Below are 13,424 nucleotides of genomic sequence, written 5' to 3' on the forward strand. Positions count from 1 at the left end.
TAAAACGAAACCAAGACCGAGCACAAGTGTGTAGTGAGAAATCACAGAAACCCTTAGGGGGAAATGTGACACTTTACTCATAAGTAAATAATTATTTTTTTATCGTAATTTACATTTATGCAGTTGGCACATGCTTTTTTCCAAAGCAACTTACAGTGCATTGCAAGGTATACATTTTCAACAGTATGTTTGTTCCCTGGGTTCAAACCCATGACCTGTTGCGCTGCTAATGCAATGCTGTACCACTAAGCTCAACAGGAACACATTCATTGTGAACCTGTACTTTTCTTCTGTGAAACACAAAAGAGTATGTGTGTTTTTTTACTTGACCTATTCATTGTAGCAGATGAACCGGTGTAAAATCATTGGTTTTGGTACAACTCACTAATTTAGTGGTTACAGGAGCAGAGGATAATCAGTGAGTAACAACTTAAATGTGCCAAAGAATGCATTGAAATAATCTGTTAAATTGTTCTCTGATATCTACATACAGTAGCATGTATGTTGCTTTTTTTAAGTGCAAAATTATCCAGAAACATGTCCATTTACAACCCTTAGATTTGCCTTCAGAAGATAATGGTCTGTTATTACCTTATTTGCAGGGCCTGAAGTTAACTTTTTTGACCACCAGCCACTGTGGCAGGTGGATTTAGAAATCCACCTGCCACAGTGACTTTTTACCAGCCAGTTTTTTTTTGTTTTTTTTTTTTTAATAGTGAATGATAACACTGTCTTTATTGTATGAATTTAATAAAATTATTTTTTAGAGCTACAAAAGTGAATTTCTCTTTGTCTTAGGTTGTTTGATTAACATTAATGACTCAGACTTAAGTATGTCAATTGAGCTTACTGTCTCTTTAAGACCAGCACAGAAACAGTTTTTGACTCTCTGGTCTCTATACATACACTTAAGTTAAGACATAAAATGTTTTATTAGAATAAGAATAATGTTGAGATCATTTTGTTTATTATATGTGCCCTGTCAAGAGCAGAAAGATTTTATGTACGCTTGCTTTGAGGAAGGCGTCTCTCCGATGTTCCCTATTGAGTGCCCTTAAACCCGCGCGCGCACACAGAGACAGAGGGGGCACAAACTGCGCACATAAACGCCCCACATACGTATGTTTTTCATTACTCTATTCGCAAAATGTATGTTAATATACTACAGTATAAGACACAGTAGCGCAACTCTCTTTAAAGTTTACACTTCAAGAGTTCTGATCCGTCACAGCAGCACTACACATCTGTGCAACTGCGATTATACTGTAGCCTATGTCAGCATTGCGTTCACATCCCATCTCACCAACAGTTTAATACTTAACTTACTCGCACATCCAAACGTAGTCAGAGAAGTGCCTCATCTTCTTTCCAATCGCATGAACGTTGCGCAACAGCAGTCGCATCCTCTCAATGAATCACTCAATTTGCATCAGTGATAAGCGCAGCTTGATAAGAAATGAGCGGTTGCCGGTTACCCAAACAAATATTTTAATGATATTCGGGCCGCGGTGGTCAGTCGGTCGGGTTTAAAAACTATTTTGAACAATTTTGGGCGGGTAATTTGAAAATGTCGGTCAGGAGTGGGTTGTTTATACATTGACCCGCGCATCACTGATTCGCATTGGCTACCCGCCAATGTGGCTGGTAGATTGACAGTGTTACCCGCCAATTGCAAAATCCACCCGCATTTGGCGCGTGGTCGGGTGTTAATTTCAGGCCCTGCTTATTTGAAAGGGTCATGATTAATAATGTTGAGCTGAGCTCTGCTCTGATTAATTTGAATAATAATTACACACTAATTTATTTAATGTGTAATTTAATTGTTGTACATCTCGACAGTCGTTGTTATGTTGCGATTGGCCTGTTTTCCAGTGGTCTTTTGCATGCACAAGGTTTACATTAGAAGGAGGAAACAATAGTGTTTGAGGCTCATGATGTCATTACTATGTACATGAACTCTTAGTATTCATCTACGCCTAGGTAAATACATTTTACATTTTACGGCACATTTAAATTTAAAGGGGACATATTATGAAAATCTGACTTTTTCCATGTTTAAATGCTATAATTGGGTCCCCAGGGCTTCTATCAACCTAGAAAATGTGAAAAAAAATAAACCTAGTAATATAAATTTTGATAAACCATTCTCCATAAGGATGTGAAAAAAATAGGTCATTGAAATTATGCTACCCTTGTGATGTCAGAAGGGGATAATACCACCCCTTAATCTGCACTATTCAACTGTAGTACAGTGATCAGCTCATTTGCATTTAACCCTCATATTATGTTCCGGGTCAATTTGACCCATTTAGATTTTTAAGCTGTCGTATAAACTAGTTAACCTGCGATTTAATTTTTGAAATTTTGAGACTTTTTTCATTTATGGCCATGTACATGCATGCAAAGTTTGGACATGCTGATATGTTTTGAAGTGTACGATTTTGAGGTTCGAGGGTCAATTTGACCCGCATTTTGTTTTGTTCCAAAGCAACTGTATAGACCTAAATTAAATATATATTTTTAGTGTTTGTTGCTATATTGGTGTTTTACTATCCTGAAATGGGGGTAAAAATACTTCTCCTCACTCTTTTGAGTGCTGAAAATACTTTTACAGACACAGATGGTAAAAGTGAGCTATCATTTCTATTTACAATGTATATGAAATACTACTTAAGTTACCGTTTTCTTCCAGACATTTTGTCAATTTTTCTCATTTAGGACCATGAACATGCATGCAAAGTAAGGATACACTGATGTATTTTGAAGTGGGTTTTTTAGCTCAAATAATGATTTTTGTTACGATTTTGATGTTCGCGGGTCAATTTGACCCATATTTGTTTGTTCCAAGGCAACTGTATAGACGCAAATTAAATACATTTATTGCGTATGTGTTGGTGTTTTACTAGCCTGGAAAGGGAAAAGTGAGCTTTTCCTCACTATTTTCAGTACAGATAAAGACTTCATCAGACACATTTCTATTTTCAATGTATATGAAATACTATGTAAAGCAGATTAATTCAGACCCACAGAAAATCCAGAGGTGAATACAGGTGATGCCAGCTGTGCCCCACAAAACATGACACCAAATTAAGCACCATTTGTGTACAATGCAAGAAGTCAGAAAACACATGCTTGATGTGTGCACATCATGTAAACAGTGATTTCTTGAATTTGTACAATAAACCTTAAGAACAAAAGATCAAGGTCAAGTTTATTTATATAGCCCTTTAAAACCGCATAAATGCTGACCAAAGTGCTGTACAACATGCAAAAAACAACATTTACATAAAGATACCACTAATTAGAAACAAGTAAAAAAAGATGAGCTTATTTAGAAAAAGAAAAGCTTCATTTCGTTTCACAGTAATATTAAATTGTTCATTTAGGATATTTTAAACATAGGTATGTTTAAAAAAACATGTTGAATTAAAATTTTAAATGTTAAATGTTGCAACAGTTTTTGTGCAACATTTGTTAAACAAACATGTTAAAAATTGTAGTTAAATGCATTTTTTAAAATCATACTTTTTAATTTGAAGTGTTTTTAATGTGTGACAAAGACTGATACTAAAATGGTCCTGTTTGTACCTAATTCCTTCTTGTTTATTCAAGGAATTGCATTGAATCCAATGCGGGTCAATTTGACCCGCTCTATCAAAATCGTCACAAACATCGAACACAATACAAGGGTTAAGAGGACACACCCAAAAATGGCACATTTTGGCTCAAACATAAAAAGTGGCAATTTTAACATGCTATTATAAATTATCTGTGGGGTTTTTTTTAAGTTAGAACTTCACATCTGTACTCTGGGGACACCAAAGATTTATTTGACATCTTAAAATAGTCTTGTGAAATGTCCCCTTTAAGCCTAAAGCTATCATATTGTTTCAGAAGACTTTTTGTGATGCATTTATGTTGCAATAGTGTCATTTTGAAATTTAAAGGATTCAGTCCCAGTTACTTGTTATTGCATGTAAAAAATCAATGACAAAACTTCTACTTCTGTGCTGTACAGAAGAAAAGGTTTAAAAAACCACAAACAAATCTCTATTTAAAAGGATAGTTTACCCCAAAATTTAAATTCTGTCGTCATTTACTCACTCTCATTTACAAACCTATATACATTTCTTTGTTTTAATAAACACAAAGGAAGACATTTTGAGAAATGTTTGTAACCAAATCATTCATGGACCCCATTTACTTCCATAGTATTCTTTTCCTACTATAGAAGTGAAAGGGGTCCACAAACTGTTTGGTTACATTTTTTTTTATATATTCCTTTGTGTTCACCAGAAAGAAATTTAAACAGGTTTGTAACAACATGAGGGTGAATAAATGATGACAGAATTTTCATTGTTGGGTGAACTGTCCCTTTAAGGCTAAAAGATTCATGGGGAAAGAAGAAATAATAAAAAGGAAAGTGTGTGGAAAATCTAACATGTTTAGTTTAATCAAAACCAAGAATTAAGGAAGGATTTTGCTTTGATAAAACCAAAAAGTCTCTTCTACATATCATTACCGCTCTATCTTGCCTTTTTCCTATCCTCAGGACAGTGGCCCGTCTGCGTATCGCAGCAGCACAGTGTGTTTCTACCTGAGCTTTAGCTCATTCATTATTTATGAAAGTAATAAAACACTCTGTAGCTGCGCTGTATCTAATCTCTGTCATTTTCTGCTCTGCTGTAGGGGTGCAAAGCTCTTTAGAGAGATGTATTTTAGGTCAAAGCCTCTAAAGGTAATTTTGTCTAATTCCCTCTATGATAGCACATAGTGCAGAGGAGGAAAGTTAGGCAAGTATTGAGCACTAGAGACCTTGGGAGGCTTAACCAGATTCAGTGGAATTCAGTTGTGGCCACATTTTAACTGATTTGATTGGTGAACTAGTCTTTTTCAGATTTAAATTAGACTCCCAGGTTTTCGCTGCAGTCTCAGACTTTTGCTTCCCACTGAACGACTAATAGATCTCATTTAAATGAGACGGATTACATTTGTAAGCCTCATTGAGAAAATGTCTCTAAATGCAATAACACAACAACTCAACATTTAAATGCCTCAGCGCCCACTGCTGATTTAAGTGAAGATGAATCTCCTAAGTTTTACCCACAATGCAAACTGAAAGCAGTGTTTATAAATAACTTAACAAGTACTTTATCTGACATGTTATGTTTTCTTATGCTTTGTCTGAAGTGATGGCTGGGCAGATCGTGATGAGGTGGTCGAAGGTTATGAACAGGAAGCAGATGGTGGGATCACAATGAAGCTACAAACCGAGGAAGTGCATTCATTTAATGACTACTTTCTGAAGCTGCGTTTGGACACTAACACGAGGAACCCGTGGTTTGCCGAGTTCTGGCAGTACCGATTTCAGTGTCGCATTCCTGGTCATCCTCAGGAGAACCATAACTACCAGAAGATCTGCACAGGTAGGCAAAAAAACAAATTCATTCAGAGCAATAATGGTAGTGAATTGGAAAAGGGAGTCGGGTACCAAAACACACTTGTAGCCAATCAGCAGTAAGGGGCGTGTCTACTAACCGGCATTGTTGCCTGGGCTGCGTATGTGTGGGGCGGGTCTATCATAAGAAGGCCTGGATTCTATTGGGTAGGGGCGTGTTTGTTTAGGTGATTTCAAATATCAACATTGGCTGTCAGAGATCATGCACCCCGCCTTTAAGCATAGTTCTAAACTAACGCACATGTTTGAGCTGTCTCTGACAAATAACCTGCACTAACAGATCTTAAAATATGATAATAGATTTGCAATTAACTGTATGTGTGGGTATGAATTGTATTGTGTAAGTGGTAAGAGCTATAGTTTATGCTCTGTTATTGTTCATTAAGACCCTCATACTGGTAAGTAAAAGTTGATAAGCTGATGCTGATGTTATAATGTTATAATACCTGCACTGTTAAGGCACTTCACTATGGCAACAGACAGCATAATGGGTTGGATTGTGTTTGGTTTCTTTGATTGGCAGATATATTCTGAGGTGTGAAGAGGTCCATTAAAAAGCATTAATGTACAGTTAAGAGTAAGATTTTACATGCACGCAGACAAATAATTAACTCGGCGTGTATAGTCCTCAGGGTTGTATCAGGGCTGCATCTTATATACAAACCACCTGCAATCTAGTTTAGCGAGGCAATAGAGTGTCGCAGGGATGACACATTTTTGTAAGCTAACCCCTGAAGTTAGCGCGATGCTGGTTCCCTTACTAAAAAGCTCATTCATTTCTCCAAGAGACTTTTGGATTATCGCAAAAAATAAGCTCTGTGTTTAACAAATGTTTATGACGCTTACACGTTTTGTCCAACAAGTAAATCTTCACAGATGAATACAAATTTTATGAATTTTGAAGTATAAATGCGTTTACTAGAAATATGAAAAGCTGAATTTTGACTTCAATAATCATATAAAAATTTTGTTTATTTGTGAAGACAAAATGTTTAAGTGTCATAAACTTTTGTTAAACTTATTTTTTGCAATAATCCAAAAGTCTTGAGGAAAAATAAGTGACCACAATTTTGTGAGGGAACATCTCGCTAACTTCTGGGTTAGCCTAAAAATACCTTTTTTTTAATGGTTCGGAAAATAACACTGCGTACATTGGTGTACAATATTAAATGTCAAAAGATTAAATCAAACAATGCTCAAAAATGTTGACGTTTTATTACCCAGCATATACTGTAGTGACCAAATGTGATGTCCAGAGCAGAGGGAAACATAAAAAAATGCTTTTAATGCCCCCTCAGTTTAGATCAAATCAAAATATGTGACCCTGGACCACAAAACCACTCATAAAGTTCCGTTTTTTAATTGAGATTTTGAGCTATCCATTGATGTATGGTTTGTAAGAATAGGACAATATTTGACCACATTACAACTACTTAAAAATCTGGAATTTGAGGGTGCAAAAAATCTGAATATTAAGAAAATGGCCTTTATAATGATATATACATTTTTGATGTATTTACGGTAGGACATTTACAAAATATCATTTTACTTAATATCCTAATGATTTTTGGCACAAAAATCTATTATTTTGAACCATACAATAAGTTGTTGGCTATTGCTACAAATATACCCTTGTGAGTTATGGTTTCGTGGTCACGGGGACACATATGAAGTATATGGTAAAAATAGACGAAATACCAAACCTTTAAGGTATTTATTAGACAAAAGACAAAACATGGCGTATTATGGAATCTGGGTTTTATTCAAAACATACAAAAAGCTCCCAGGTTAGGTAATAAACATACATTGACAGTTGACTGACTACTTCCCTATTTCATCCTTTTGTGGTGATATTTTGTAGTCATTATCTTGGCACGTGTGGTTTTGCCAAGCCTCCTTAAATTCTTCTCAAAGCTGAGATTCAGCTTTTACTCCAAATGCAACACGCATACGAAATGTTTATTGCATTTTTAATAACATATTTAAATAAAGGCTGAATATTTTATACCCGAAGCAGTGAAGTTATTGTACCGGTATGTCAGATCACAATAGTCTACTTCATCCTCCACAACTTACCATTCAGAACTGACCTGCAAGACCAAGAAATACAAACATGCAAACTGTTTTTCTTCTTTAAATATATAAACATACAATATATCACATGAAAGAATAGATCCTCTGCTTTCAAACAAAACATCCTATCTTCATTTGTTCTCTTCTTATAACCTCTCAAATATGGGTAGATGAAAAATATCACATTTGAGCAAAAGGCTGAAATACATGAATTTTTGTGAAGGACCTTTGTTAGAGATCAGATTCAGAGTGATGATCAATACATACACAGATTTTTTACTGATTGGCCTTGGTGGATGCTTCCAGGTTTTATAAGTTGGGTAAGAGCGCCACCTGGTGGATAATAGCAGATATACGGATTGCAGCAAAAACTCGTCATTGACAGGAATGCGTTTTCTTTCAAATGACGAGTTAACTCATCAATGGCAGGGAAAGAGTTAATATACTTAAAGGGTTAGTCCATTTTCTTAAAGAGGCCCTTCCACATAAAACCGTTTTTACTTGTATTTTTTGATATGTGTTAGGTTCATATGTGTTTGTGTTGTGTCGTGAATGTGAAAATTAACTTCCACCTCCTCTGTCAGCTCTAGCCACTGAAAAGAAATAAGCGGAGAAATCAGGTCAGTTTAAAAAGCTTATCAGTGTGACGTGGAACTGATCGAGGTCATTAATATTCATGAGCTCTTCAACTTGAGACCGCGCCCACATATTACGTGTAGTTGAGTTAGTTTTCATAACAAGTTACTGCAAGGATGGCTAAACGTCAACCGTACCGTATTCCGTATTCGGGCCATTGTTTATGTTGAGAGACTTCATTCATATTAAACTAGGGAATCATAACAGTTGCTACATGTTTGGATGTTCAGAAGAACGCTGGATTTGAAGAGAGACTGCAATTAAAAAGCAATGCTCCTCTATCAATATTGGATCCGGACGTAATGGTGGCGCAGCTTATGTGAGTAAAACGCTTTAGACTATGTGTCACTGTGGTGGCCGGTGTTTTCTCTTCCGAGGGACGCGAATTCATGCTGCACACTCTTTGAAAGGGTTTATGATAAAAGACACGCGAGTGTGTGAGAGTAAAACACTTTAGTACTATGTGTCACTGTGGCGGCCGGTGTTTTCTCTTCCGAGGGACGCGAATTCATGCTGCACACTCTTTGAAAGGGTTTATGATAAAAGACACGCGTGTTTGTGGGAGTAAAACACTTTAGTACTATGTGTCACTGTGGCGGCCGGTGTTTTCTCTTCCGAGGGACGCGAATTCATGCTGCACACTCTTTGAAAGGGTTTATGATAAAAGACACGCGTGTTTGTGGGAGTAAAACACTTTAGTACTATGTGTCACTGTGGTGGCCGGTGTTTTCTCTTCCGAGGGACGCGAATTCATGCTGCACACTCTTTGAAAGGGTTTATGATAAAAGACACTCGTGTTTGTGTGAGTTATTAAATGTGATAAAAAAACACATGTGTGTGTTTGTGCATTCGTTACACACGCGTCGAAGGGTTTATGTAAAAGGGTTTGTGTGTGCGCGTGCGCGTGTGTGTGTGTGCTGCTACACGCATAACGAAAGGGTTTACGATAAAAGACACGTGTACGTTTGTGTTTGTGTGTGTGTGTTTTTGTGCGTGGGTTTACGATAAAAGACAGGCGTGTGTGTGTCAAAAGGGTTTATGATAAAATATGCGTGTGTAAGAAAGACACTGTGTCTTAAGACACTCACTTAACATTAAACTGATTACACATGAGATTAAATTGAAAGTTAGTTTGAACGAAAAACTGTTATCCAATCATAGCAGTGGGCGTTTACTTCCAAGTCGTCAATGCAGCCCGCCCATTAAAACGGATCACTTCTCTAACCAGCCTCAAAATCAGGGTACAAAATAGCCTATTACTTATTGCTTTTGATGTTTTTGGATGTAAAAACCATGCAAACGTCATGAGTAGACCTCAGACAACAGTCTAAAACAATAAAAACGCCAGAGGAAGGGCACCTTTAAAAAAATCCAGATAATTTACTCACCAGCATGTCATTCAAAATGTTGATGTCTTTCTTTGTTAGAAATGATGTTTTTTGAGGAAAACATTCCAGGATTTTTTTTTTCATTTTAATGGACTTTAATGGACCCCAACACTTAACAGTTTAATGCAGTTTAAAATTGCAGTTTTAAAGGACTCTAAAAAATCCCAAATGAGGCATAGGGGTCTTATCTAGCAAACAATTGTCACTTTTGGAAAGAAAAATAAATATTTTTCTGTGACGCCCCAGCGCGACCTCACGTAATACATCATCAGCAAGAGGTCACGGATGATGTCTCCAAAACTATGCCCCAGTGTTTACAAGTGTGGAGAAAGAGGACCGTTCCGACATTGTTGTATGTCGAATGATACTCAATAATTTCTTTGTGTCAGTTTATTGTTTAAAATTGTCCGCAAATGTGCATTTCATATATATATAACACGTGACCTTTCGACGTTATTACACAATTATGTCTCACACAGCCGGAGGAAGACGAGAAGTTGTGGTTTAAAAGTGCATATTTTTTATTTCTTGCCAAAAATGACAATCGTTTTGCTTGATAAGACCCTTATGCCTCGTTTGAAATCGTTTAGAGTCCTTTGAAACTGCAATTTTAAACTGCATTAAAACTGTTAAGTGTTGGGATCCATTAAAGTACATTTTGGATGACATGGTGGTTAGTCCATTTTCTGGATTTTTTTAAAGAAAATTGACTAATCCTTTAATAAGCTGTAAACCCTGTATAAAATACAATCACTTTTGAAATATCATTATGATCATTGATCTCTAAGCTTCAAACACTTTGTGTAGCAGTATAGCTCTTGCATTTTTGTTATACCCTGTTCATTCACTTAGAACGGCATTATATAGATATCGACCATAAAATCCAGTCATTTTGATAAGCTGTATCTGTAAAAGGGTTTAATTTAGCGTAAAAGTCAAGCAAAGTCAGACAGTACGCCTGCCAAAGCGAGATATCAGTCCAGCACTTTTATTCTTGCAGGGTGACACTGAAAGCACATGAGATGCTTGTTGCACACGGTGCATTTTCAATTGCAAGAAAACACACAATGATCACCGTGTAATAAGGTATCAACCATGTCTGCATGTGTGTGCTGGATGTTTTCTGTGTGAGACCTCATAGACATAGCACATTGACTGCCTTTATATCTAACACATCTTGTAACACATTTACGATTTTGTTACTACACACCCAAAGCTGATATAAAATCCAGAAAATAAACGAATATGGAAAACAAATAAATATGTAATCTTTGAATTTACTTCTGGTTAAAAATCATCTTTCCCTGACAGGAAATGAAAGCTTGAAAGACAACTACGTCCAGGACAGCAAGATGGGCTTCGTGATCAATGCAATTTATGCAATGGCTCACGGCCTTCACGATATGCACAAAGACATGTGCCCAAATCATCCTGGACTCTGTGAGGCGATGGACCCCATCGATGGCAGTAAGCTTTTGGACTATCTGCTTAAGACTTCCTTCAGCGGTGTGTCTGGGGAGGATGTGTACTTTGATGAAAACGGAGACACGCCTGGCAGGTAAACAGCCTTATTGCTTTCATCAAAAACTTATTGAACATTTTAATGCACCACTGGCATGCTCCAGACATAAAGGGCATTCCAAAAATCATTTACACTGAAGTGAACCTTTTGGAAATGATGAATGTTTAATGCAAATTTGAAACCTTAATGATCAGTTAAAAAAACTATATTCGTAAACAGACAATTCCTGATCATGCACCATCTCTGGTAAGTTTGATACCCTGACCGACACATGCAAGGAGGTGCATATCAGATGGTAATGGGATTGGAGTGGAACAGATTGCCTGTCTCAAGGAGATGCTTCAGCCCTCTCCTCTCCAATACTTTGATGCGGTCAGCTGTTGTCACCCTGGCTAGACGCAGAGAGAGGATGACAGCTCCAACTGCTGCCATTGCCTTGTGTACATCTGTGCATTCGTGTCTTTGTGGCATTCTGCCCACAAAGTGTCATCAGGATGGACAGGTGGACTAAGTACTCAGGAGGATGTTGATTTGAATCCCAGGTGGAGAATGTTAAGTTAGGAGGCTCGGATGTGTAAACATGGTAAAAGTGTTTGTCTAATGGTCTAAATTTGATGTGTCACCCTGGATAACAAAACCAGTCATAAGTTACACGGGTATATAACAATACATTCAAAATTATACATTTTTCAGGACTTTTTCAGGGTCACATGTCACACCCACTGACCACCCAGTGATTGTGCACTGAATGCTCTGATTGGCTAAGAATCTGTTCACTGTTATCTGATATGCAAGCAAAATGGTGGCTAACTAAATATTCACAAACAGAACGTTATCAATTGCTTTGTTGTGTCATTGACTATATGTTACAGTAAATAGTCTATACTTATTAACACTTATTTATTTATGATTCTTCTTGTCCAGCCATCTATGCAAAATTTTATTTTTTTATGTTTTCTGGACAACTGTTAGATGTGTCTGACAGCATTAAGATTTTTGCTTTTTATGCTGTTCTTTAACTGTAGTAAAGTAAACATACTACTAAATAGTATGTGAAAACAAACAAACTGTGGTTTGTCATTGTGCATGTCAGTCAAAGTCTCTTTCTGTGAACGTGGGGATGTTCATTATGGACCACACCTTAAACAACTATTTATTGAAAGGTTTGGCTGGAGCCAGAGTTTATAATATGTCAGACTTTCATTCTTTCATTCTTTCTCTCTCTCTCTCTCTCTCTCTCTCTCTCTCTCGTTACCCCAAGGTATGATATTATGAATCTGCAGTATGTGGAGATACAGGGCCGCTATGATTACATTAATGTGGGTTCATGGCATGAAGGTCTTCTGAGCATAAGCGATTATAAGCTCATGACGAACCGCACGGAGATGGTTCGGTCGGTCTGCAGTGAACCTTGTTCCAAGGGCCAAATCAAGGTGTGTACAGTTTGTGGCATAAGTTTTTATGAATGTTTGTGTCACAATATGCTGGTCTTGTCGCTCTTTAAACATCAAATCAAGTCCCGGACTTTATTTCTCTTTATAACTATTTTAACATTCGGCAAGTCCTTTACTTTATTTTCTAATTCCTGCGTGTTTTAAAAATCAAAACCAAAATGCAGCTGCGCAAGTGCACAACTTTAGGTTAAGCATTCAGGACGGTACACCTCTCAGAAAACGTACAAACAAAGATCATTTTAGATGTTTAATGACCAATTAAAGCATTGGTATTGGTGGACGAGGGGTTAATGTAGCTATTTTTTATGTAAAGAACAGAAAATTTGAATGTGCGCATTCTGACACATTTGGACAGCATGGGTCACATATGTTGTATGCTTTGCCCACCCTGATTTATATCAGGCCCACCCACTTGAACATTTCTGGCAACACCACTGCCATAAGTAAGTTGCTTTGCCTGAAAAACACTACAGTTAAAACATAGGTGGTTCAGCCAAATGCACGAGTTTGGGATGGGAACTGTTACTGTGACCAATCAAAGGTGTGTGTAGTAAAAGGTACTCGTTTGTGAAATCTGAATGATAAAATTGAGGCAGAAATTTCCCAATTCACACTCTAAAAAAAAATCCTCGGTTATTTTCAACCCAGCGTTGGGTCAAAAAGGGACCAGTCACCCCTTGGGTTGTAATTTAACCTATGCTGGGTTGTTTCAACCCATTGTTGGGTCAAATATAAAAAAAAAATTCTGGGTAAATTTAACCCAATGGCTAGGCTCGTCCCTTTTTGACCCAACGCTGGGTTGAAAATAACCCAGCATTTTTAGAGCGCAGCTTTAAAGCTCTCTGTTTTATTGAAACAAATCAAATATCTGTTGTGAACACCACAGTTTGGGA

General features: G+C 37.0%; 1 protein-coding gene across 4 annotated transcripts in view; it reads left to right on the plus strand.

Annotated features, from left to right (window-relative positions):
* The window catches only part of grm1a (glutamate receptor, metabotropic 1a), a 38,790-nt gene that overhangs the window by 19,543 nt on the left and 5,823 nt on the right, over nucleotides 1–13,424 (plus strand). For all 4 annotated transcript variants that reach the window (XM_065256772.1, XM_065256776.2, XM_065256773.1 and 1 more), the window contains exons 4-6: nucleotides 5,191–5,426; nucleotides 10,867–11,113; nucleotides 12,339–12,510. In XM_065256772.1, coding sequence (XP_065112844.1) covers nucleotides 5,191–5,426; nucleotides 10,867–11,113; nucleotides 12,339–12,510 — 655 coding nt within the window. The remainder of the gene's footprint in view (nucleotides 1–5,190; nucleotides 5,427–10,866; nucleotides 11,114–12,338; nucleotides 12,511–13,424) is intronic.

Source organism: Paramisgurnus dabryanus, chromosome 12, assembly GCF_030506205.2.
Source record: "Paramisgurnus dabryanus chromosome 12, PD_genome_1.1, whole genome shotgun sequence".
Classification (NCBI taxonomy): domain Eukaryota; kingdom Metazoa; phylum Chordata; class Actinopteri; order Cypriniformes; family Cobitidae; genus Paramisgurnus; species Paramisgurnus dabryanus.